Below are 27,812 nucleotides of genomic sequence, written 5' to 3' on the forward strand. Positions count from 1 at the left end.
TGTGTGTGTGTGTGTGTGTCCCATAGCAATTTCATAGTATGGGTAAAAGGCTAGGGAAAATATGGTATAATACTTTATATGCTATTTCCTGGCAACATTACATTTAGATTGCCTAGATTCTAGTGTTCTCTTCTGTGGTTAGGCTACTTTAGAAAATATATATTCAATTCAGAATATGAGAATGCCATGTTTAAAAACATAGTTTGATAAACAGTTGAATAAGACACAGTTGAAGAAACTAGAGATAATTAGTCTTAGGGAGCATGGCAGTTTACTTCAGGGATATAGGTAGGATTAACATAATTAAATATGTCTTTTAAAGGTAGTACTCTATCTGCAAGGTGGAGAACAATTAGAAGAGACAAGAGTAAGCATGGGGAGGCTAGTAAGAAGAGAATGTAATAACCAGGTAAGAAGTAAAGGATATTTAGAGATAGAAGTAGAGGTAAATTTAACAGTAATAGGACAGATTGGATATCCATCCATGGGACACAGATTGAGGGCACGTAATGAGGTTGCTTTGGAGGAGTATTAGGTTCAAGATGTTTTAGTAACAATTATCAGTCAAGATCCTGGACATTCTAATTTGGTGTACAGAGAAATTATAGTTGTAAACGAGAGTATGTGAGGCATCTGAATAGAGTCAATATCAAGAGTGAAGGACATTTACATGACCTTTTACCATTCACGGACCACTTCAAAACTCAGTAACTCAATTGGTATTTACTATAACTCTTTGCAGCAAACAAGTTTTCTTATAGCATTTTGAAGTTATGAAAACCAAAATTACTTTATGTAAATTTGCTTAAAATTTCAACACTGATGGAAACAGACTTGAAACCAAGTAATCTGATACCAAATTCTAAGATTTTTTTTTCTTAAAAAAATTTTTAATTATAGTTGACATACAATATTATATTAGTTTCAGGTATACAACATAGCAATTTAACATTTATGTACCTTACAAAGTGATCACTACAATAAGTCTAGTAACCATCTGTCACTGTGCAGAGTTATTATATTATTGACTATATTCCCTAGGCTGTATTGCATCCCTGTGACTTACTTTATAACTGAAAGTTTGTACTTCTTAATCCCCTTCCCCTTTTGTTTCCCCCGCTCCCCTCTGGCAATCATCAGTTTGTTCCCTGTATTTATGAGTTTGTTTCCATTTCATTTGTTCATTTGTTTTGCTTTTTAGATTCCACATACAAGTGAAATCACACAGTATTTGTCTTTCCCCGATTTATTTCAGTTAGCATAATACTCTCTAGGTCCATCCATGTTGCTACAAATAGCAAAATTTCATTCGTTTCCATTGTACATATGTACCATATCTTTTTTATCCAATTGTATATTGATAGACACTTAGGTTACTTCCATATTTTGCCTGTTGTAAACAATCAAATCAAAACCACAATGAGATATCACCTCACACTTGTTGGAATGTCTATTTACAACAGTACAACAAAGAAGGAGTGATGGTAAGGATGTGAAGAAAAGGGAACTCTTGTGCATTGTTGATGGAATTGTAAATTGGTACAGCCACTTTGGAAAACAGTATGGAGATTCCTCAAAAAAACTAAAAATAGAACTACTTTATGACCTAGCAATTACACTTCTGGGTATTTATCTAAAGAAAATGAAAACACTATTTCAAAAAGATATATGCACCCCATGCTCATTGCAAATTCTAAGAATTTTGGTGTGTGATTTTTGACTACACTACAATGCCTATCCAATAAGAATCAGAGCTATGGAAGAAGAGTTCTCCAAGGAGAAGAAGTATGGTGACCATAGCTTGGGATGTGTCTATTTGGAGAGAAAAGGGACCTATAAAGGAAAAGGACACAATAGTTGGGATGAAAGTAACAGGAGAGTGTTTGACTCTAGAAACCAGGGAGCTTCTAAAATAAGAGAATGGCCAGCATTCTTAGGTGTTGCCAGGAGGATCAGGATGTGCAGTGCTGAGAACAGATCAATTTTACTGCACATCTGCCTTTTTCTCATTATTTATTCTCATTTCATACATTTTGTTTTTAGCTTCTGAACTAGATTATAAATTCCTTGAAGGCAAGGTCCATGTCTTATTTTCCTTCTAGTCTCTGTACTGCCTAACACAGAGCTGTATACATAGAATGATATGAAATGTGAAAGCTATCTGCGTGGGGATGATTAATCATCACTAGAATTTTTCCAAAGGCACAGTCTCTAGTGCCAAGAGCACATTTGTTTAAAATGTGCGCTTAAATTTGAATGAATCTGCCTAAATGGTGCCATCTGTTCTTAGGCAGTTTCAGAAATGTTTTAATACAATTTTACCTTTAAAAGGACAAACGTAGGGGCATGCCTATGAGACATAAAGATGTCCTAAAATAAACACAGAACAGACACCCGCACATTCAATCACACTTACACAGATACACATAAAGAATGTTTTTTGAGGTTTAAGAAAATTTTAGCTAAGAGGACACCAACTACTACTTCATGCAGAAAATATTTATGAGAAGTTACAAAATTGTAGGCATGGACTCCTACAGTATATTACGGCATTTTAATTACAGACTCCAGAAGTACAATTTTATTTTATGTAAATCTCACATTCCTTTGAAATGGGTACACTCTTCCAATATTCACTAATTGCCCACATTTTACTGTGATTTCAGTATATCAATTTAGAAGCCGAAGACAGCTGTTGGGGACAGTCTCCATGTTTTTTGTTTATATCGATTGTCAATTTGACTTTCATTATAGCACTGTAGGATTTATTGTTGTGTGAATGTAACAGTGAAATGAAACCCATGTTTAAGTTCTGCAAATAACTTACAGTCACTTCCAAAACACCTCAACTAGGTTCTAAATTTGAGTTTGCGGTTTTACATGCACAGTTATTTGCTGATCCACTTTAGCATGCAAAATCACACACTGGCTGGGTGGGTATAGTTATTGTGGCAACAAGTAATGGGTCAAATTTTCAGCCTGTTTAACTCACTAGCTACATCATCATCACCAAACCTGTGCCAGTACTTTAACATCTGTGTACGTTGCTAGTTGGCGTAAATCAACGATGATGTGTATCAAGAATTTATATTTACAGACAGAATTTCTGGTAGAAATAGTTTCCAAGCATGTTACCCTATCTGCGTACATGTGCATCCATATGGAGAGTCTTTGGTTAAATCCCACTTTACAAAAGTGTAGATCGGAACACATTTACTCACATGAACATTCATTTGGAATATTTTTAGATAATTTTTATTTTTAGAAGTTTTGGATATCAGGATTGACTTCTGATAGTTTTTAAATAAAAGAAATGGGATGGTACAGGTAAAGTTGAAGTCCCCTTGTTGACTTTTCACTTCCATTCTTCACAAAGGCAACCTCTGTCATTAACTTGTTATATCCTTCTAGTCCATATTTTTATTCTTTTAGTGACCTAAGTTATAGCATCTGAAAAAATATTGTTAGATCATATATTACTTTTTTAATTATATAAGTTCTATCATAGTGTTTATATAATTCTTTAACTTGCTAGTTTTCCTCAGCTTTCTATTTTCTTTGTCAATCTATCCAAAAGTTGCTTCCTTTTAACTTTTTTACAGTTTGAAATATCACAGTTTATTTATCTTTTCCACCAGTGATGCCTATTTAGGTTGTACATCAATTTCTTGTTATCTCAAACAGTTTTTCAGTGAATGTCCATCTCCATCTCTCTCTCCATGTCTATGTCCATCTCTCCTCCTTTCTCCTCCCCTCCCTCCCTCACACCTCTCCCCCTCTCTCTCCCCACACCGCTACCTGTCCTAGATTTCTCTCTAGGAAATTTATCTTGTAGTTTATTGCTAGGTTGTGGGTTATAGGCATTTGCAATTTCACCACATATTGTCAAATTGCTCTCAAAAACAGTTCTTAATTCGTATTCATACCAGCAGTATGTAAAGGTTCCCATTTCCTTATATTCTTACAAATACTTTCGTTGAATTTTATTTTTAAAATTTTTGCCAGTCTGATAGATATGAATGAAATAGTCCATTGCTATGGCCTGATTATTTGTGATTTTTGAATATTTTTTTCCTAATACTTATTGACCATTTTTAGGCTTCCTATATATCGGTTGCCTGTTCATATCCTTTGTTCTTTTTTTTCTTAGTTGTTTGTCTTTTTCTTATTGATTGTGAGTGTTCTTTATTTCAAATATTAATCTTTTGTTAGCCATATGTATTGCAAACATCTCTCCCAGTCTTTTACCTTTGTGGTACATTTTAACACATGGAAGTTTTTTAATTTTGGATTATTTGGTCAAATATTTTAAATCAATTTATTTATTTTTTATTTCTTATCATAAAATAGCCATTACTGCCTTGGGTTGATTACAATATAATTTCCTTATATTAATGTTAAAGTTGTGTTATTTTATGCAGAACTCTAATACATTCTGAAATTTGTGTGTATATTCGTGTGAGAAAGCAATCTAAATTTGTATTTTTCAAGATAGATAGCTAGTTATTCCAGTACCATTTATTGATTAGTCCATCCTTTCTCCACTGTGATGTGATATCACCTCTATCCTATAGAGTTACTAAATGAGCACAAAATGTTTCACTGATCTAGTTATCTGTTCCTACACCAGCACCACACTGTTTTAACTACTGTGGCATTATGATATACCTTGATAAATAGCAGGACATATCCCCCTTCCTTGTTCTTCTTTCACATTATTATTTTTTGTTATTTTTCAATATTTGCTCTTCTATCTGATATTTAGAATCAATGTGTTTGTTTTGCTCCACATACAAAACCTGTAGCATTTTTATTTCAACTACATTAAATAGTTTAATATAGAGAAATTAACATATAGATTAATTTTGAGTTTTCTCATCCATGAAATGGTATTTTAATATCTAGTACATCATTTATTCAGATTTTCTTTATTCTTTAATATAATTTTGTCATTTTCTCTACAAATTACACATATTTTATAAGATTAATCCCGTATTATCTCATCGTCTTTGTTGCCATTATGAATAACATTTCCTGATTAATTATTGCTGGATTATTAGAACTTCATTGATTTCTCATGTTGATCTTGCATCCAGCAACCCTGCTAAACTTTTTAGTTCTTAACATTTTATAGATGCTCTTGCATTTTCTATGTAGACCACCATGTTTTCTGTATATAATGACACTTTAATTTCTTCTTCTCCTATCACTATACCTTGTATTTCTTTTTCTTATTTATTACATTGCCTTTGGTTCAGTGTTAAGTAGTAGCAATGATATTGGGCACCTTTGTCTGTGAGTTGTGTTTACAGTTGTATGATGAATTTTCTCAAATGCATTCATTCTCAGTCCTTTTTCCCATGATAGTCATATTAAGCATTTTTAATATAGCTAGCCAAAGGTAAGGTGTGAATTGTGGTCATATAATGAAATAAAATTATTGCATTGGTGAGAGGACCCAAGTGTTACCTCATTCAAACTCTTTTCTCATTTTCTGAATTAACCCATCCACATCTGTTGTACATTCAAGATGTAATACATTGAAAATAATTCACTTTCAGGATCTCAGCTACAGGATTTATTTTTTCTCCATTTGACAAAGTTAGCTTCATGGGAAATGTCATCATTGGAAACTTAAATTTATATTTGTTGATATTCTTCAAAACTTCTCATTGCTCACATGATTTTTGTTTTGAAATTTCTTTTTTGTAGACTCCTATGAACCAAGCTTCAACCCGTTCCCACTGCATTTTCACTATTCATTTATCAAGCAAAGAACCAGGATCTGCCACTGTCCGACATGCCAAACTTCATTTGGTTGACCTGGCTGGTTCAGAGCGAGTTGCAAAGACTGGAGTAGGAGGCCTGCTTTTAACAGAGGCCAAATATATCAACTTGTCACTACATTACTTAGAACAGGTAAAATGGGCAGAATGGGATATCAACCATACCTACCATTGCTTGCCCGTGTATTTTTTTTCTGATGGTGACATTGGTTAACGAAATCCAGTAAATTTCAGGTGTACAATTTAACAGTAAGGCATATATATTGCATTGTGTGTTCCCCTCCCATAGTTAGATGTCTTTCTGTCACCACATATTTGACCCCTTTTACCCCATCTACCTCCCCGCTACCCTCTGGTAACCACTAGTCTAGTGTCCATGTCCATGAGTTTCTGTTTGTTTGTCCTGTTCGTTTGTTGCTTTTAGGTTTACATCCTACATATAAATGATATCACGTGGTTTTCAACTTTTTCTGTCTGGCTTATTTCGCTTAGCATGATTATCTTAAGGTCCATCTATGTTGTCGCAAATGACAGTATTTCATCTTTTCTTATGGCTGAGTAATATTCCATTGTATATATGTACCACAGCTTCTTTAGCCAATCATCTATCATAGGACACTTCGGTCGCTTCCATGTCCTGGCCACTGTCAATAATGCTGCTATGAACATTGGTGTGAAAATATCTTTTATAAACACACGAACAGATGCTTATCATCGCTATTAGGGAAATGCTATTAGAGAAATGCAAATTAAAACCACAATGAGATTCTATCTCATACCTGTTAGAATAGCTATTATCAACAAGATAAGTAATAACAAATGTTGGAGAGGATGCAGAGAAAAAGGAACCCTCATACGCTGCTGGTGGGACTGCAAATTGGAACAGCCACTGTGGAAAACAGTATGGAGATGCCTCAAAAAACAGAATTGATCTACTATACGATCCAGCAATCCCTCTTTTGGGTATTTACCCCAAAGACTTGAAAGCCCATGTATTTTTCATCTGGCACTCTCCCAGCATTTTTGTTTTGTTTTGCTTATTTTCTTCTTTTATTGTGGTAAAATATACATAACATAAACTTTACGATTTTAATAATTTTTAAGTGTACAATTTAGTGGCATTAAGTACATTGACAATGTTGAACAACTCTTACCACCATCCATTTCCAGAACTTTTTCATAATCCCAAACAGAAACTCTGTACCCATTAAACAATAACTCTCCATTTCCTTATACTCCTAGCCCCTGGTAACTTTTATTCTAATTTCTGTCTCTGAATTTGCCTATTCTAGATATTCTTATAAGTGGAATTATACAATATTTGTCTTTTTGTGTTGGTTTATTTTACTTAGTATAATGTTTTCAAGGTCTGTCCATGTTGTAGCATATATCCAAATTTCATTCTCTTTTAAGACTGAATAATATTCCAGCGTATGTATATACCATATTTTGTTTATCTATTCATCCTTCAATGGACACAAGTAGTTTCCACCTTTTGACTATTGTGAATGATGCTTATATGAACATTGGTATAGCTACTAGCATTTTGTATATACCATCATTTAAACCTCACAACAGTCCTACACTACAGGTGTGAGTTGTTATCCTCATCATACAGATTTTTAAACTCAAGTCTTCCCAAGGCCTTCCCAGGATTACACAGCTAATGTTGAGATGAGGATTTGAACCTAGAATTAATTGGCTCCAAAGTTTAAGCTTTATGTCATTATGCTTATTGTTTTTATTGTAAGATTAGCGGTGGGTATGAATATAGGTTATAAATGACCTCCTGTGGCTTACTTTTTCAGGCTAGTAGAATAGCTATGGGAACGTAATTTAGAGATGACCAGTATTTTTTCAGTTTCTGGTGACTTCATGACCCTGTGATGGTTCTCTTTACCTTAGTTTTCCCTCCCTACTTCTACCCCAAGCTTACTACAATCCACCCCAATATGTACTCTATTTTTATTTCTGAATTTGACTTCAAGGGCAGAGAAAGCTCATCTGGTTTAGCTAAATAAATCTTTCAGAAAAAAATCCTCATCTCTAAAACGAGTGAATTAAATGAGATAATTTTTCAAATTCCTTTCGGCTCTGTGTGTACAAGTGCTGTGACTTGAATGTTAAAGATGGCAACTACTTACAAATTCTTTAAGAAAAAGAGAAACATGATCAAAAACTGGAGTGGAGAAATACAGAATATATTGGCAAGGCAGAAGAACTTGTTAATGAATGTTGGAGACTGAAAGATTTGAAGGAAAAATCTTTTTTTTTAACTGCTTTTTTGAGACCAATGTTGTCTTAGTGTTAAATACTTTGTAATGGTCAAGTTGAGTGAAAATGCAGATTGAGAGAAAACCTAAGGGAGTTCTATCTAAACAAGATGCAAACAATTAGGCTCTGACCAGATGAATCTCAGTAATGCAGTACCCGGAGATTAAGGCCTGTGTGGCATTTGGATCATTTTAATGTTTCTGACAAGAGTCAGCATTCCTCAGCTCTCGCTTGCTCAAATATTACACATTACTTATACTTGACAGAGCTTTTTACTTAATAGGACACTTATAAAACATTGTTATGAAAACATAATGAACTCTATTCAAAGTGCCGTATTTCAAAGAAATTATATCTACTTGTTTCAGATGGTAGCACTATTTTAATTCCCATTATGTTCATCAGTTCATACAAAATTATATTCATCAGTTGAAACAGAATTTCTACCAGTTGTAATCACTCAAGAGAAATGTTCTGCCGCTAATCCTTTCTTTTTCTTTGTTCTACACAACCTTTGCAAGCTGCTACTTGTCATTAAAAATCTCTCTCTTCAGATATCTTCTCTTCAAAATCCTTGTAACATCAGCCTCATGTGAGTAGTATTGGTGGCTATGTGGCATTTGATTTTCATATAACTAATTTATTTGTTTAACAAATATTTATAAAGAACAATAATGTGCTGTGGATAGCACTTGGCACTGAAACATAGTGGTGAACAAAATAGAAACAGTCCTTGCCCCAAAGGTCTCATGGTCCAGTGTAGGGAGACATACATTGAATAAGTAGTAATGTATGTGGCTGTAATCCAGGTGAGAGCTATGCAAAGGAAGTCCAACGGGTGAGGAGAGCTTGTAATGGTGGACTTTGAGAAGGAGAAAGTTAATGAAGCTTCTCTCAGGGCTGATATTAAGCAGAGAACTGAAGATGAGTAGGAGTGAGCCAGGAAAGAATGGGGTTAGAGCATGTCATTCAGTAGGAACTGGGAGCCTGTAGCCCTTAGCTTCAGTCTAGGGGGATCGATTCAGCCAGAGTCACAGAGACATGCATATGTCATTGACCTCTGGCTCTCTGAACATAATTTATCTGTTTCTTATTCACCTACTGCATCACTCCAATTGGTAACTATTTACACTGATATACAAGTATCTTCAAGGAGAGTATAGCATAAGATAATGGAGAGAGGAGGAAGAGAAGATTAACGTGAGAAGAAAGTAGAACATAAATAAGGAAAACTACAGTATGTGGACATGGATACGTGGGGCTGAGTAAATCAAGAAGTCGCTGCTAGAGAGAAAGTGTGTGGGTAGTAGAGAAATTTTGGAATTTTTACACAGAAAGAGATAAGAGAGAACCAAAGAGTATATAGGAATGAGAATAATAAAAAGAGCAGGCAGATACTGTTAATGAAATAACAGAATTCCAAGACTTTTATAATGAAATTTTTTTATGTAGTGCTTTATTATGTGTCTAATGAGACTGGAAGTATAACGCAAATTAGTTTAGTTAGCTTCATTCATTTATCCATTCAACGAATTGTGATTGAGTGCCCAAATTATGTTAGGCAATGGGGATAAATGTATGACTGAGAAATAGTCTGTGCTGTCATGTTATCCAGTGAAAGAGCAAATCATATAAGCAAATTCTCACAATACAGTAAGATAAATGGTGTAATAGAAATTTATATAAGTGTCGGTAATTAATTACATCCTCTCTGTCTCAGTTGCACTGTTTAAAATGGAGGTGGACTAGATAATGACCAGTTTGGTAACTTTTCTTACATTAATTAGCTCACACTGCTCATAGAAATCCCATGCAAAATTGTAACTGCACTTCTGGCCATAATTGTGAGACCTTCCACCTGCTCACAGGGCAGATTTTCTGAGTTGAATGCACCTTACTGTGCTCTCAAGTAAATAACTTTCTGTTTGCCAGAGTATTGTTGGTTTTGGAGTTCTCCTTGTGTATGCAGTACTTTTTCCAAAAAGTCTCTTCAAAAACATTTTAAACCACAATAACAGGGTACATCTCGGCCATAGAAATCGAGTCCATGGGGGACAAAAAGAGGACCGTGCATAGTTGTTCTAACCATAAGCCTCCCAATTGCTCCCGGTGTGACCCACGGTCTCCATCAGCCCAAACACTGGGTGAGAAACCACTGAGAATGGGAAGTGTTTGCTATTTACCTCTACAGAAATCGGAATCAGTGTCACTTCAGCCAGTTATCCAACATGAGTGAGACTTCTAGAGTTTCAGTTTCCATTTGGCTTTCCACTGAATATGTTGTGCTCAGAAGAAAATCTAATGGTGCCAATGCCAGTTGTAACCATTCCAAATCTTTTCAGTTTTCAAGGGATAATTTTCCATGCACTTCTGAGCTCTTAAAATCTCTTTAGTTCATTCAATAGCAAATTAAATTATTAATTTTAGACACGGTTTCTAAGTACGTAGAGATATTAAGTATAATATGAGATTTCTCTCTTTGTCAGTTGAGGAATGCCTTCAGGAACATGTTATTGTATTTATACATGAAAACCAAAATGGAAGTAAATGTTTAGAAAAAAAACCAGGTTGTATGACCACCTCCTTACCCTGTTCCATTTAGATCACATGGTTCCTACTCAGTTTAGAACGCCCACAGCAGCCCCACAAAGAATAACCTACCTCTGCCTCTTCCCGGATACTGGCCATTTCTGGGTCACTATGAAGGTCTGTATCTGCTTCAAGGGATCTGAGCTTATTATGGTATTCCTAAGCTCTTTAGCACTGAGAAGATACCTGTTCAGGGTCTTCTTTTAAAGAAATGGCCTAGGACTGGTCTCTGTGGCCAAAACAAGTCTCCAAAGGGATCATAAAGAACATAGCCTGAAGATCCCTCTACAACACTCAGTGCTTTTTGTTTTACTAAGAACTATACCAGAAATGATTTCTATTGATCTCTAAATAGAGATCCCTTTTTTGAGATTGACAGGCATTCTCATCCCACTTTTCTGTGTGGGGATTTTATAGGTAAAGAAAATAAGGCTAAGAAATTTAAGAGATTTGCCTAAGATTGCACAAGTGGAAAAGCTAGATTCTGACTCTATGTCCTGCATTCTTTCCTTTCTTATAAACTGGCTTCATTTTCTCCATTTGTAAAGACTGTATGTTCAATTTGTAATCTCATTTTTAATTTTATTTCTTTCCTCTCACAGTTTTAGAACTTTTTCTGGAAAAGACATTGGGATTGCGTGCACCCCATTCATTCCAGGTGGTAGCAGACAGGAGTGTATCCCAGCTCCAGGAGTAGAACCTGACTGATCTAAGCCAATTGGAGCTTGTCTTTCTGGGTACAGTGATTGGCTCATGGATGGGCCCATGACCCAAGTTGGTCTCTAGAGAAGCTCAGGACTTTTGTTTAATGATTAAAGAAGAAAGGCCCTCTCGTACCTGTTATAAATAAAGAAGTTTGTAACATGAGAGCATTTGGCAGCCATCCTATGGCCATGAAGAGAGGCAGACTTCTACTACATAGAAGATAGACTTGAGATATGGGCATAAACTAAGTCTTTGGTGGTAGCATTGACTTTTTGGGTCATTCTAACCAAAAGCCTTTCCTATTATAGTTACATGAGCCAATAAATTTTCCCTATGATTAAAACCAGTTTAGGTTATCTTTTCTCTTACTGCAAACAAAAGCAAGTTAACTAACACATCACGTAATTTAACATCAACAGTGAGTTTAATAAGCATATTCTGTTTTATGTTATCTAAGTTGTCAGTAAAGCTGTTGAAGAGATAGCAACATTGTTTCCTAGAACAGGGGAAAATATAATGACATTTGTTTTATAAAAGAACTTCAAAGTACGTAGAACATTGTTAGATATTTAACTGATGATTCATAGACAATAATGCCACACTCTCTGCACACCTGTCAGACCAACCCCTATTTGGCCTGGTACTTGATATTTAGGCCTACCTTGCCTCTTTCAAATATTTTATTGTCCTCCTGGCTCTTAGGGTCTGGATCTCTGCTCAGCTCCCTATGCTACCACCTTGCCACTCAGACTTGGGTCTGCCATAGTCCCCAGTTCATTTTCAATTACACCGAAACTTAGTTCTCTCAAATCTCATTCCATACTAATGACCAGCACACTGCCTTCTCAGGTGAAACTAATTAAGCTACTCATGCATCTGTTCGGATTCACTTAACAAAAATGTGTTGACCATGTGTTGTATTTGTCAAATTTCCTAGTTGCAAACTGGAAAAATCTACTCTAGCTAATTTAAGCAGCATAGAATTTATTAAATGTAAAGAATCTCAAGAAAATTTAGAAAACTGGGCATAGATACTACCCAGGTGGCAGCGAGCAACCAGAAGATGCATCTAACCACACCACTAAACTGCTCTGCAAAACACTACTATTATCCCCACTTGGCATTTAGGACATTAAGTCCTAGATTCCAGAACCTTCCTTGCAGCTGTCTCAAAAGAACCAGATGCCTCTGTTACCATACTCTTCTAAAAATCTGATCTTCCTCATAGCCATCACCTCTCCTTACTCACCTTCAAATCTTACATAGGAGTGTCATCTGCTTGAGAGAGCTAGGTCTCATGCAAAATGTGAGTTGTAAGAGAGACTAGGAAATGTAGTTTTATAGGAAATAAAATAGAATGGGGGTTGTCATGAGAGCTGAGGGAGATGATTTAGTTTCTGCCACACGTACTGGCTGCTGGGCACTGTTCTAGGCAGTGGGAGCTGGCGGGGGCTGGGGGGAAAAGAATAAGAGAAACAAAGACCCTAGCCTTGTGGAGAGAAAGTCTGGTGGGGAAGCAGATAACTAACAACTAAATAAATAAAATTTCAGTTAGTGATAAGTACCAGAAGAAAAAGAAAATGGAGTAACAGCCTGAAGATAAGTGTGTAACCTTTGATAGCAGTTTCAGGGAAAGCCCTTGTGAAGAAGTAAAATATGAGCAAAGACTTGAATGATGAGAAGCTGTATGAAAATCTTGGCAAGAGCATTCCAGGTAAAAGGAACAATAAATTCAAAGGCTATGATATGGGGGTAAGCTTGGCATGGTGGAACAACGGCGGGGCCGATATGAGCAATCAATGCACAACAAGAGATGAGGTCAGATAGGTAGACAAGGACCAGATCACACAAGAGTTAGGTCATTATGCTAGGTGTATTGGGAAGGTTGTAAGCAAGGCAGTGACTTGATGTAACTTACATTTTAAAAAGATTGGCTGCTACGTAGAAAGTCAACCTTGAAAGGGCAAAAAGAGTAGCAAGGAGACTGATTCAAAGACTTGTCCAAGGAAATGATGATGGAGGCTTGAACTGGACTGGTGGCAGAGAAGTGGGGAAAAGTGGTCCAATTCTGGCTGTTTTGTAGTTAAACCTAATACAAATTGCTCAGGATTGAATGTCGGAGGTGAAGGAAAATAAAGAATGATGCCTAGGATTTTTGACTGAGTCAGTAGGTGAATGGTGGTGCCATTAATCTAACCAATGTATGGTATACTTGAAACTAATTTAAATAAATAAATTTAAAAAAAATAAATAATAATGGGTAAAGTCTGAAGGTAGAGGGAAGAGAAAGTCAAGAATAAACACCCAAGTGGTGATGTGGAGTTGTCACAAGGATAGTAGCTCAGGTAAGAAGTTGATAATATAAACTGGGGAGACATCAGGATATAGATATATTTAAAGCTAGGAGACTGGGTGAGATTACATAGCGAGAGAGTGTAGATAAGAAAGAAAAAAAGATCAAGGATTGTGCCCTGTAGCTCTCTAATATTTATAATTTAGGAAAAAGAAAATGAAGTATTCATTAACTGGTTTTTAAAGAAAGATGAAAATGAGGAAAGTGTGCATCCTAATTACCAAGTGAATAATGTTTTCTACAGGAGGTCATGAGTGCCTGTGTTGAATGCTTACTCCACTCGGAAATCAAGTAAGATGGCAATCGGTGTTTTTGTTTTAGTGGGGGTTACTGATGACCTTGCAATGAGGTGTCTTAATTTAGTACTATAGTGGCCATGTAGGTTGGGAATGATCTAGGTGAGGGAGAGAAATGGTTTGGAAGAGAGAGGGGTTAATCGTAGGAGCAAAATAGGTGAGCGGGGAAGAAGGAGAGGATGGAGTGCAGGCCTTAGGAGCAGGACAGTAACAAGGGGGAGGGTAGAATGTTTATGGATCTAGTGATGGAGCATGAGATAGTTCTGATCAGACTGCTTACATCTAGTAAGAGGGTGTGTGGCCATCAGCTCAGATTGAAGGCAGAGAGAAGAGGCTGTCTAGAGTTTGAAACAAAAAGATAAGATATGAAGCCTTCATTTCTGAGAGTGGAAGAATGATTTCAAGAGAAATATCGTGAGATTTTTGGTTTATAGTAAAATCTGTGCTCAGGAACTTAAAGTGAGACCAGTAGTATAGTTGTGTACTTTTGCTCAGAACAGCCTTCAAAAACAATGCTCCCATCTTGTTTTGTAAATCGAAGGAACAGAAGTTCTAATGATGGGAATTACACACCTGAGAGTACGAAGACTAGAACAATGGCATGTGTTGGCAGTATTGTCAAGAGCAGGACCTTGTGATGCCCTGAAGTCACATATGTGGGTGACTTAATCCTGATGCTTTTCAATGGGCATCCTGGCACTGGATTCCTCTTCCCAGGAAACCCTGGACCCCTGGCAGCTTTCTTTGGAAATATCTCATGATATTTTTCTTGAAATCATTCTTCCACTCTCAGAAATGAAGGCTTCACAGTAGTCTTTTCATTCATCTACCATCGGTCCATCAAGTACCTTCCTGTTAAGTACCTAAATCACTCAGGAGTAAGATGAGCAAAACTTAGTTGAACCAACATAAACTTCCCGTATCACTTACGTGATAGCAAACATGTAGATAGCACTTATTATAGGCTAGGTACTACTCAAAATAATTGCACATTTTAACTCTTTTAATCTTCCCAACGACCTATCAGTTAGGTACTGTTTTTTCCTATTCTACAAATGAGGAGACTGAGACAAAAATGTTGAGTGACATGCCCCTCATAAGGCTAGAATTTAGACCTGCACAAGCTGGCACCAAAATGTGATTTTTTTTTTACCACTCATCTCTACTGTCTCTTGTTCTTATCTGCTTTCTTTCTTTTTTTTTTTTTCTTGAAGATGAAATATACAGACCAATTTTGGTAGGATTTTTAAAATCTGTCATGATTTCCTCTTGCGTCTTTGTATGAATTTCCCAACAGCTGATAACAGAATACTAATGTAGTCTGTTATACCAATTTTATACAAGTTATATCATCTGTCCAAAAATCACAGGGTTTATTATGGTATTTTTTTGCTACATTTTCTTCATTCCATCTCTACCTTTACTGTACTGAATATTGTTAAGATATTTATTCTGAGTCCAAGTTTTGGGTGTTGCCCTGCATTTAATTAATATTTCCTTTTGTATTATTATTGCAGCTGAAGCTCAGTTGTTTGTCAGATGTGCATTTTCTGCTAATCTAATGCCATTATTTCTCTACCTTACCACAGGTTATCATTGCCCTTTCAGAAAAACACCGTTTACACATTCCATATAGAAACTCCATGATGACTAGTGTCCTAAGAGACAGTTTGGGTGGGAACTGCATGACGACCATGATTGCAACACTCTCTTTAGAGAAAAGGAACATTGACGTATGTTGTTTCTTCTTTCTGGAGTTCTCACTTTTGAGTTTTTATTGCTAGTTTGTAGGGTGGAGTTGAGGATCCTGGGTGGGTTTCCATCTTTTCAGCTGGAGGAGGGAATGCCTTCAGAGGTAAGTACCCTACAGATTTCACAGCTTTGGGTTATTTGCCAGCATTGTAATTACACCGTTTGAGAACTGGCTTCACACAGCACAGGATGGTTTTAAGAAGCCTCATACACAAATTTCAGAAGACTTGCTGATGGGTTAGTTACCTTGACCAGAGACGTGAGAAAGGAGACCCATCAACTTCTGCTCTGTTTTGCTCATGATGACTAAGATACATTGGAGACATCACCAAGATATGTCCCTAGACATGTCACTGGGCACAATACCCAGGATGCTTTGGCAGGGCCTGGCTGACAAATGGCTTTCCTGCATTGCTTTAGAGCCAGATGATGTTTCATACATTTCAGTTTAATGTTTAGAATCCAGACTTTATCCCAAAGAAGGAAACAAGAAGCAACAGAGTACCTCTCCAAATAAGGCCAAGCCCCAATTGCACTGTAAAATTCCTCTAAATCTTCTCTTTTTGGCCTATTACAAATATTTATTTTGTAGTCTTTCATGTTCATGGATTATGGTACCTGCCCTGATTATGATTTGTATATATGGTCCTGCTTTAACAGATGAGTAGTTGAGAAATACATACCAGTTGCCACTTAGGACCTCAGGATCCTCCCCAACACACTCTTTTGGCATTGGTCATTTTATTAAGCCTAAACAAAATTTTAATTAAAACTAATGTTCTAGAGCAAAGCTCTCTAATTTGGAGGCATGTTTCCTCATTGCATTTATTACACACCACTCTTTAGATGTGCATCCTTTTTCCTGTGAGCAAAAATTAATCTATGCCATAACATTTTAAGGAGTTATTTTGCTTTCTTTAGGAGTCTATATCCACCTGCAGATTTGCACAACGAGTGGCTCTCATAAAGAATGAAGCTGTTCTTAATGAAGAAATTGATCCCAGATTGGTAAGTAACTTTTGTTTAGGCTTTTAAAAAAATCAAAGTACTATATCAAAGATTACCTAAACTTGGGGGGCACTTACTCCCCCAACCAGGCAATGTTCTAAGTACTGGAAACATACTGACTCATTTGATTCTCTTAACCTTATCAGTCAATGCCATCTCTATCTCCACTTTACAGATAACAAAACCAAGGCACACAGATGTTAAATAACTTGCTCAGAGACACAATGCTAATAAGTAGCAGAGCCAGGATTCAGACAGTTAGTCTGATTCAAGGGTCTGTGCTCTCACCTTCAGACCCCATTACTCCACTGTGAGTGCTGAGAACATATGCAATGAAGTCATACACAGTTATATTTATATGGTAGCCTTTCAAAAAACATGTTTAACCTTCTAGAGACAATAACAATAGACCATCTTTTATAAAAGCTTATCGAGAAAAAGTACTGATGGTTTTTAAACACAACCATATTTTGCATAACTGTTCTGTTGCTTATTCTAGAGATTTTTTTAAACTTAATGATTTAATTTATGGAAAAATGACCAAGCTTCTAGTTTTACAGCAATGAATTCTGCTTTATCAAAGTGCTTTTTTAAGGGAAAATATTTGCAGGTTACATGATTCAGCTGCTCATTATAAGCAGATATTTTCTCTTTCCTCCATTTTGTTACTGTTTTAGAAATTGAAATGCAACATGAAATCAACTCATACCAGCAGTGAAAATGTTGAACTAAAAATTTTCAATTTTGTAGCCCTCCAATTAAGATTATACTACTTTGCAAACCACTAAGCTTTCTTTTTAAAATTTTCTCAATAATAATCTGGTGTAAGCTTAGTAGTATGCATTATTTAAAAAAAAAAAAAGTGAAATCTTACTAACATTGCTTTATTTACAAATTTCTCAAATTCCAAAAGAAAAATCTCAAATTCACTGTCATGCATATTAACTACTTCCTATTGATTGTTTGCCCTTCCTCCCCTGAAATCATTCCATAGACGAGTAGAGAAGAAAGAGGAAAAAAGAATAATGGAGCTATCTGTTTTATCCTGCTCACCTTGGGGAGCTTGAGCTCCCCCGATGGAATTCTCTTCAGGAGAAACCAATGGGTGAGGCAGGATCTATTTTGAGTACAGGCCCTGGTCAGATATAGCATCACACAGTGCCCCCACTGAGAAGGAGACAACTCAAAGGCATGAGTCAAGTGGAACTGAACTCCTGGGATGAATTCTTCTGTTTTCTCTGCCTTGTCGGCAGCCCTGCAGCATTACTGTGCACAATGAGAAAGACAGCGATGGGGTTATTAGCCTGAAGACAAAAATTAGTTTACAATTGAAGGAAAATAAACATATAAGACAATGGAAGTTTTTTCTTTAAATTTGGCTAGAGAGACTTTTCTTTGAAGCAACTTAAGGAATTTGAAGAAAGGTAAACATTATCATGTGTTTGATGTAGGTCTGAAAGAGATTTAAAGAAAGGAGAAATCAGGAGTCAAAAAGCTAATAGCTGATAATTGAACAAATGTTGAGGTCTTCCTGGTGCAAAATAATCTGGTAATTGACAAGTGCTGTTTCCTGGTCTCTTTTAATTGCTTCTAAAAACTGACATGCCTGTGCATTATTTTATGTACAGAGCTTTTCTGAAGTACAAGTGACAACTGAAAATTTATTCTCTAAATCGCTCAAAATACAACCTGTATGGGATTTCCTATATCTTACTCTCAAACTTTAACGGCAAATGTGGACCAGCTCTGTAAGATCAGGACCAGCAAAGTTTGACCTGCTTTCTTTACAAGTATTAGTGCCTCAGAGAGACAAAATAATAAAAGAACTGTGAACAGGCCAGAGTCTGTGGTGACAGGACATGGGCCAGAATCTTCTAAGGATGGCCCTCATTCCAAAATACCTGCAGTAATTTGATGGGAAGTGTGACTGTAATAATTTCAAAATCATGAAAAGTTCGCTTTCTTGAGACTTTTATTCACTAAGGCAGAAGATAATTTGTTGGTAAGATTTGACTTTGAAAGCCTTAGTAGAAGTAGAAAATATGGCATCAATGTTAGTTTAGTAGAGAAAGGGAACCAATGAATGACTCACATAGTTCCCATCTAAGGATTTTCATTCTGGCAACATTCTAAGAAAGGAAGCAAACAACCAAAACCCACTCAATTCTGTGCATTTAAATGAAATTCTAGGAACATGGATATGTTCAAAGTATTCAGTATCATGTTCTTTGGAACTCCTGGCCCTGTTAATATGAAACCCACCTAGATAAAATTTAACAGGCCTCTCTTGAAATATATGTCTGAGGCCTTAGGAAGTAAAGGAATTCTCGAGAGCCCAGAAAAGAAGCTGAGGCTGCATTTGCCGTGGAGTGGAAGGGTGAAGGGGATTTTCATAAAGGCATAGAAGCCAAAGCCCTTGGAAGATGGCTGATGGATCTAAGACATCTCTCCCATCCCCAATATAAAATCAGTAAAAAGGTGAACCTGTAAGGAAAAAAATCTTTTTACCAGCTTAGGAAGATGCTAGGGATGCTTTCTTGCCTTAACCCAGACTCTAGGTAGAACAAAATATGGTTTCTCTGAAAATTTGAAATCCTAAGGCGCTGCTTCACATGAGTTTGAAGTTCAAATTTACACAACTCCCTTGGTCTAGTAACCTCCAAACCAAGAATTTAGAATGAACAATAAGATAAATCAAAAAGTGTAAAAAGACAGAAATTAAAAAGTATAAAAATAAATAAAAACAGAAACCAAAGAGAAGATACAATGGAAAGAAACAACAAAACCTGAAGTTGACTTTTTATTGATTAATAAAATGAACAAATCTCTGGAAAGATTAATGAAGAAATAAAAAAAGGAAAGCACAAATTTATATAAGAATATTTGGAATGAAAGAAGGACTTAACTATAGGTATGGTAAATAAAATAATAAAAAAATACTTTGAATGACTTTATGGTATAAACTTGAAAACTTAAACAAAATGGACAATTTCCTAGAAAAACAATGCTGAAACTAAAACAAGAAGTTTAAAAACATGAATAAATCTACAACTAATAAATAAACTGATTCAACAATATTAAATCTACCAAAAAGAGAGAAAAAGAGAAAGCGGGAGGAAGGGAGGAAGGACTAGACTCATTTTTTTTTTTTTATGTTTACCAAATATCGAAGAATAAAATTGGACTCACCCTGCTAATTTTTATTTTAGGAACTTTGCATTATAATCATATGATCATTAAAATGATATGTGATATTGTGACCTAGTTAGGTTTATTTCTAGAATTTAAGGATAATCTATCATTAGAAAATATATGAATGTATAGTAAAAAAGAAAAAAAATAGCCATGAGAAAAATAAACACCAAAGTTAGAGTAGTGGTAATGGAAAATTCATTTACAGGAGATTCTACAAGAATGAGAGCTTCAAAAGAGCCTGTAATGTTTTATTTCTTGAGCTAAATAGTAGGTACATTGGTGTTCACTTAAGCTAAGCAGTGGGTACAAGGTGTTCTCATACCTTTTCATATGTGAGGTAGTTCATACTAAAAAAAAAAAAAAAAACAAAAAAACATGAATTTAGGTGATTCATCATATTTACAGTTTTTAAAAAATTATTTGATCATATTACTAGATGCATAAAAAGCACCTGATGACATTAAACATTCACACATATTTATAGTTTGAAAAGACTCACCAAACTTTGACTATAAGTGAACATCCTTAAAGTAGTTAAGAGTATCAACCAAAAACTGCAGCCAACATTTTACAGGTAAAATGTTAGAGGGAATAAGACAAGAGTCTTAAGCATTGTACTTGAAAGTCCTAGCTAGAATAGAGACAGTGTTTTTTAAAAAATTAATAAGGATTCGAACAAAAAGAAAAACACCTGTCATTACTTGCAGATAATTTGATTGCTTAAATGGAAGACTCAAGAGTATTTAATGATAAACAACCATACTAATTTTCAGAAAATTATGTAGTACATAATCCATACATAAAATGAATTGCATCCTTATGCATCAAAATCCAACAATTAGAAAATGCAGTTTTACAAAACTTATATTTATAATAGCAACAAAAACTTTAAAATACTAGGAAAAATAATTAAAAACATGTAAGATATTTATAGAGAAAATTATAAACCTTTATTGAAAAGAATCAGTCAAAAGCCATACCATGTTTACAGATGTGATGATTCCACATCATTCGTTTGCTAAGTCTTGCCAAATTAACCTTTTAATCAAATTTATTTTCTGTTAAAATTTGAGGAGGGCCTTCAGTAGAATTTTACTAGCTAGGTCAAAAATTTACATGAAAGAGTAAATGACCAAGAATTGTCAAATCTATTTTGAAAAAGAATAAGATTGAAGGGTCTTGTTCTATCTAGATGCCAAAATTTCTTAAGACATAGTAATTAAAACAATGTGGTATTGCCATACATATAGTCAAGTAGACAAATGTTGTTAACTTGTAACCCAGAAAAAGACACTTTTATATGTGAAAACATGTTATATAAGATAATTTAAATAGCAAAACTTGAATGGTTAACTATATAAAAAATAAATTAAAATTAGACCCATATCTCATACTTTACAAAATAAAATCAACTTAAATGTGAAAAGCAAGGATTTAAAACTCTTATAAGAACATATAGGAAAATATCCCTATGGCTTTAAGTAAATAGATTTTATTTAAGAAGACATAAAAATACAATTTATGAGGGAAGAAGTTGATAATAAAATTGTATTGAAATTTAAAACTTTCATTTAACAAAAAGAACACCACAAAGTGAAAAACATGATATAGATTGGGAGAAAATATGTGCATTGTATAAAACTAATAAAAGGTTCACATCCAGAATATTAAAAAAGCCTACAAATGAAAAGGGAAAAGTAAAAACTCAATTGAAACATGGACAAGAATGTGAATAAATAACTCACAGAAAAGGAGACCCAAAGAGCCAATATACATATACAAAGATGATCAACCTCTCTAATAATCATGAAAATGCAGATTAGAACTAAATGAGATACCATTTTATATCTACCAGATTGACAACATTAAAGTGTTTGTCAATACTGCACAGATAGTGACAAAAATGTGAGGAATCAAGAACTTATATATATAGCTGATGAGAATGTAAATTTATATAACTACTTTGAAGAGTAAATTAGCAATATATAATAAAAGGAAGATGCAATACTCTACACCCATGCAATTCTAAGTGCACACTATAGAGAAACTCTCATATATGTGCCCAGAGATTTATAATGTTCACAGAAACACTGTTTGTAACAGCAAAAGTAAAAATCCTCTTTACATCAACAGGGGACATAGGTAAATGGTGATATATTCCCTTACTGAAATACTATATACCCATGAAAATTAATGAACTAGAGCCACATAAAGCAATATAAAAAATCTCAAAAGCATAATGTGAGAGAGAAAAAAAGTTGCAATTACAGGCAGTATGGTAACATTTACATAAAGTTTAAAGCATGCGAAATGATACCATACATTATTTACAGTTACATTTATACAAATGGAGTAAATGTATGAAAACATGCTGGGAAATGCTACCCAATAAATGCCATTTAATGTTACCCCAGGAAAGACAGAAGGGGAACTGGAATAAGGGCTCTAGTTATATCAGTATTGTTTTATTAGTATTAAAAAACTCTAAACTATTTTAACAAAATGTTAAGGTTTAACAAGGCTGGGTGGTAGGTATGGGAGTTCCTTTGATACCATTCTCTATACATTTCTGTATCCTTAAAATTGTTCACAGTTTTAAAAGATGTACGTTCTCTGTCACCAAGTTCCCCTTAATGAGGAGTTGACATTTACTCTCTCGGCTTGCCGTTTATAGATGATTATACGCCTACAAAAGGAAATCCAGGAACTGAAGGATGAACTGGCCATTGTCACTGGGGAGCAGAGGACAGAGGCGCTCACAGAAGCAGAGCTCCTTCAGTAAGCCTGCAGAGTTTTTTTCTCTTTCTTTAACAGTGAAAGTTTGTGTTAACTTCTTTGTTGGCCCTAGTGTTATGAATTCACCTCAAAACAAAAAGGTCTCTTGGGACAGTCTGAAATTGCATTTAGGCGCCAGTTAAGAGTGGCAGCTTTCCATGAAATGCTGGATAAGGCTGGCAGTGTTTTTGTCCCCTCAGCTTTGAGAAAGTAAAGAACAGAGCGTATAGAGGATGGGAATGTCCTTCTCATGCCAGCTGAAGAAAAGGGATTGTATTAAAGTCATGCGATTTTAAAACATATACACCAAACACTCTTGAGCTGTGGATCTCAGACCTGAACGGAATTCAAGAAACGTTCTTTGTATTAAACAGCATCTTGTTGCAAGCACCAATTTATCCCATGCCAAAATAAGCTCTCTCCTTTAATAAATAGATGGCCCATATATTATAGTTCAGATGCTCAAAATGGGAATGAAAGCAGGTATTCGGGGCTTTGCACAAGGGCGGCATGTTCAGAGCCTTCAGATGTGTAGCCATAGGGCGTATCAGTGACACAATGTGGCTCTCATACTCTCTCTAATCTTGAGCCACAGTGGTGGGCTTTTTGCTACTTCCGTGCTGCCTATTAAGCATTTGTGGAGCAATAATAATGGACTAGACTTAGAAGGCAGTGGTATTTTCTATTTCCAAATAAGAAATAGAGCTACACAAGATTTTTCTAAAGATATAGTGCCATTTTACCTAACCCTCTCTCAACAGAGAAAATGCTAAATAATAGAGATAATAAAAGTATTTTCTTTAAACTGCTTCATGGCTGCCCTGGAGGTAGGTCTAAAGCTTGTGAAATTCAAGTAAGATTTCCGTTATACTCTAAGCTTTTGCTCCTCTGTATAGCATTTCTTAATTCTAGAACACTGTGTTTAATAATACGATAGACCCTTAAGGCTTTCCTTACAAAACTGCTTTGTGGCATAAATGCAGTTAACCTGAAATATATTGCCCAGATTCACATTTTAAAGAATTTCATGTCACTCCTTGAAATAACTTGGAATATCTTAGACATTGAAAAACTCAAGTTGAGAATTCTTTGCTACGATGCTCCCTTCCCCTCAAAGAAAGGAATTACCAAATATTAACTTTGAAGATGTCTCTTCAGAATTTTGATTTCCATGTCAAGGTCCAGCCAGGAAGATAAAATCATTCTAGGCCTTGCAACAAAAGGAATGTAATATAGGAAATGTATGGCACAGGAGATAGTGTTGTGGAAATGATGCAGCACCCCAGAGATCAGGGACAGCAGGAGCTCCTACCCTTAGGACCAAAGGGACAATGGTAGAAGGTTGTGTCACCAAAGCCTAAGGCTGGAGCTGACCAGCAGGAGCTAGACCATGAGAATGCTGCCTGATGTAAGCTAGGGCCACTGAAGAGCCACAGGTGCTATGAGAGACATAATTCCTGCAGGGAGCCCTAGCTTCTCCCTCATCTCCCCTTCTAGTCTTCCCCTAGTGCCTCCCGTTGGCCGAACTTACCCAAAAGCCAGTTGTAAAAGGAGTCAGGGAATGTAGTTTCCCACGATGCAGAGTCAGAGAAGGGTAGAAATTGGATCTAAGAGCAAAAAGGGAAATGACCAGCATATCAAACAGTACAAGTGTTTTCTCTAATTTCTGTGTGCCATGCATATGGCTCAGGAGTGCACAGTTTAAGGGTAAAATTCTGAATGTGATGGTTTCAAGATGTCAGATTGAGTAAGTATATGTTGCAGGTTCCCTCCAGTGCACTAAATCGGGGGAATTGTAGAACAGATATGAAGAAACATTTGAATCTCTAGCCAAGAACAAGAACCCAAGAACAAGAAGTAAATTTCTCAAGGGACTAGAGAGTTCAAGGAATTCCTGCGAGACTGACAGATGCGGCTCAGATGGGCAAGAGAAAGGATAGCCCAAGACACGAGCACAGTATCATCAAGTCTCCAAGTCCAGAAGTGGTGGCACTTGGAGGAGGAGAGAGCAGGAACAGCCAATGAGGGTTTGGTAGAGCTATTGTGGCAGGAGCAGTTTGTCCCATGAATTTTGCACACTTTTTCACTTTTCTACCCAGTGTTTAGGTTCCTGTTTAGGATAGAGACATAGGGAAGGGCCTCAGGTAACTTATGTTGCCCAGGACAAAGAGAGACTGGATAAGCTCTGATTACCAGCTGCTATCTATAGCTCTGTCCATCCCTAGTTCTCACTGAGAAAAGTAAAGAGAACAGGTACCCATGGCTACTTCAGCCCCTCATCTACGACTGGCTGCCCAAGCTGAAGTTGCTGAGAATCTTGAAAATAAGAGCTCACAGTTTGGAATTACTAGAAATATGAGGACTGCCAACATCGAGAAAGACAAGAACAGGAAGCTTGGAGGGCTTCAGAACTAAACTTTACAAGAAGAGCAATTAGTATCTTTAGAGATATAAAAGATAGTAATATATCCATGAAACAACAATAGGATCTTGATTTTTATAAAGCAGAATCGAGAGATTTTGAAAAAAGATGCAGTTGTTGAGATTGTGAATTTAATAGGTGGCTCAATCACAAAATGAAAAATGAAGGGGCAAATTTGTGAGCAAGAAAGATCGAGACCAAGTAATTCTTCCAGAATATAAAAGGATAAAGAGATAAAAAGTTTAAAAGAATCATAGAGAATAGCTCTGGATTCACCAATATCTAACAAACAGTTTTTGGAGGAGAAATAGAGATAGCTTTGGGGAGCCAATAGTTAAAGAAATGATATCTAAGAATTTCTTAGAACTGAAAAACAAAAAAAAAAAAAAAAAAACAACACAAGACTTCAGAACGAAAGTGTTGGCATGTGCTAAGCAATATAATAATATTATAGAAAACTTTTAGAACCTTAAAATATAAAAAAGAATTCCAAAAGTTATCAGAGAAGAAAAATATTATTAACAGTCAAGAATCTGATTAACAGCAGACTTCCTATCAGCAATTCTAAAAACAAGAATTTCTAGTGCCAAAAATAAATAAATAAATAAAACAAAAAAAGGACTTCGAATGGAGATTTCTGAGTCTAGCCAAATAAGTACTCAATGCGAAGGTGAAATAAAAGGTGTTTTTCAGACATACAAAAACTTTCATCCAGAATGACCACCCTAGATCTTCTCTTAAAAGACTCCCACAGACTACTTTCACAAAAAGAAAAATGGTATAAAGTATAAGAAATAATGAACAATTTTTTTATACTTTCTTCATGATACCTAATTTTGTATTATATTTACATTATATCTTTTACTCACTTGCCATTTATTATATAAATGGATGTTTCTGTTTAAAAGTTATTGACAACATTCAAATGTGCTTTTCACAGGAGTTGGGGGGGTAGAACGCAGAGAAATAAAATTGTGACAACAGATTTAAAATAATGAAGGACTCAGATTATGAATTGGTTTCCTTTGATCTACAGATAACAAATATACAAATGTCAACTGGAACAAGTTCTATATAGACAGTATGTAGGGTTGCCGTTAGTTTTTCTGAGCAATTGGTTCATTCATTCATTCTTTCATTGTTTCAACATTTATTGTTCCTCTAGTACTCACAAAAATCCATTCTAGGCCCTTTGAGGCACACGGTGATGAACAATACCTGGATCCAGCTCTCAAGGGCTTCACAGTTTAATTTCAGTGACAGATATGAGCACAAGTAATTATGATACAGAATGTAAGTGTTATGAAAGATTTAAATAAATCATGAGATTGCAGAGATAGTAATGATTAATTTTTTGAGTTCAGGAATTATGTAAAATTAGTTTGTGTGTTGATAAGTAAGTTTCAACAGTTCCCAATGAAATGATTTCTCTGTTGTCACGATAAATATACTAAGTAACATTATATCTTATTAATGATTTCTGATCAGCAGTTAGGGAGAATAAATGCTGCAAACTGCATCCACCCTGCCAAAGCAAAGCATATGTTTTCCCAACAATCTAGTAACTTTGGTGTTTATTCATACTGCCAATGTGGATTATTCAGATAATGTTTTTGTTATTATTTCTGTTATATTGTTTTTGTAGTTATGTTTTGCCATAATTAGCTAAATTGAATATTGGTACAACTTTAAATTCATCAGATTTAAGGGACTTTTATCATCTTAATGTAAAAGAGATCAATTAAAATTTGCCCCTAATGTGGCACTACTATTTCATATCATTAGACTGCTTCTTTTTCTTCTAGGGTCCCAGTACATTTATTTAGGGATATGAATCAGCTTCAGTCCTCTCATTGTGCCCAGAATCCCCAGGTAACAAGAGTGGGTGGGGGATAGTGTTATTGGAGAAAAGAAGAGCCCCACAGCCTGGCAGGACAAAGGGCAGATGTTCTTGCTCTGGTCTGCTTCTCTGTCCTGCTGATTCTTGGGTTTATACTAACCGGGTTTATGGCATAAGGACATTCCCATCAAGGATTCTGTGAAGGGTGTCAGAAAGCAGATATTTAGTAGATAATATATTCTATGTAATATGCATTGGACAATATAAAGATGCCTGTTGATGTCTAGTCCTATCAAAATTTTTGAACTATTTCCCAACATATCAGTTCTTAATGTAAACATTTGTTGCATTGACTTGGATGCTTCAATTGAAGAGGATTTTAGATGTCAGCATCATTATCGGAATATTTTTAGTTTACATCTTTTGAGGGGGAGGGGAGGGTTGGCTTGTGTAAATTTGAAGAGAGACAGCTGGATAAAGGCTGTATAGCCAAGTTAATGTTTATATAGAACTTCTTGGGTGAAGATTTGATTCCGATTAGTTCTCTAAACACATACCTCTTTCTTCTTCTGGTAAAAAAATAAAGTAAAAAATAAAAAATAAATAAGCCTGTAATTCTCTGGCTAGGATGGAAGCATTATATTCTGGCACAAGTCTAAATGAGTAGAATATTTGCAGCATAGCAACAGTTTACTTTTGAAATAGAATTGCGTTGGATCTCATGGGCTTAAATCCGCCCAAAGTAAACTTCCAAACATCTGGATCTTGTTCTTTTTTTTTTCCCTCAACTTTATTGAGATATAATTGACATATAACA

General features: G+C 35.5%; 1 protein-coding gene across 6 annotated transcripts in view; it reads left to right on the forward strand.

Annotated features, from left to right (window-relative positions):
- The window catches only part of KIF6 (kinesin family member 6), a 369,244-nt gene that overhangs the window by 105,056 nt on the left and 236,376 nt on the right, over window positions 1-27,812 (forward strand). For 4 of the 6 annotated variants that reach the window (XM_039856356.1, XM_039856357.1, XM_039856358.1 and 1 more), the window contains exons 7-10: window positions 5,713-5,919; window positions 15,593-15,736; window positions 16,677-16,763; window positions 22,633-22,736. In XM_039856356.1, the coding sequence (XP_039712290.1) occupies window positions 5,713-5,919; window positions 15,593-15,736; window positions 16,677-16,763; window positions 22,633-22,736 (542 nt within the window). Of the gene's footprint in view, window positions 1-5,712; window positions 5,920-12,805; window positions 13,999-15,592; window positions 15,737-16,676; window positions 16,764-22,632; window positions 22,737-27,812 lie in introns of those variants that run through there. The other 2 variants (XM_039856362.1, XM_039856361.1) reach the window with 2 other exon arrangements.

This window comes from Pteropus medius, unplaced genomic scaffold (assembly GCF_902729225.1).
Source record: "Pteropus medius unplaced genomic scaffold, Ma_sr-lr_union100, whole genome shotgun sequence".
NCBI classification, from domain to species: Eukaryota; Metazoa; Chordata; class Mammalia; order Chiroptera; family Pteropodidae; genus Pteropus; species Pteropus medius.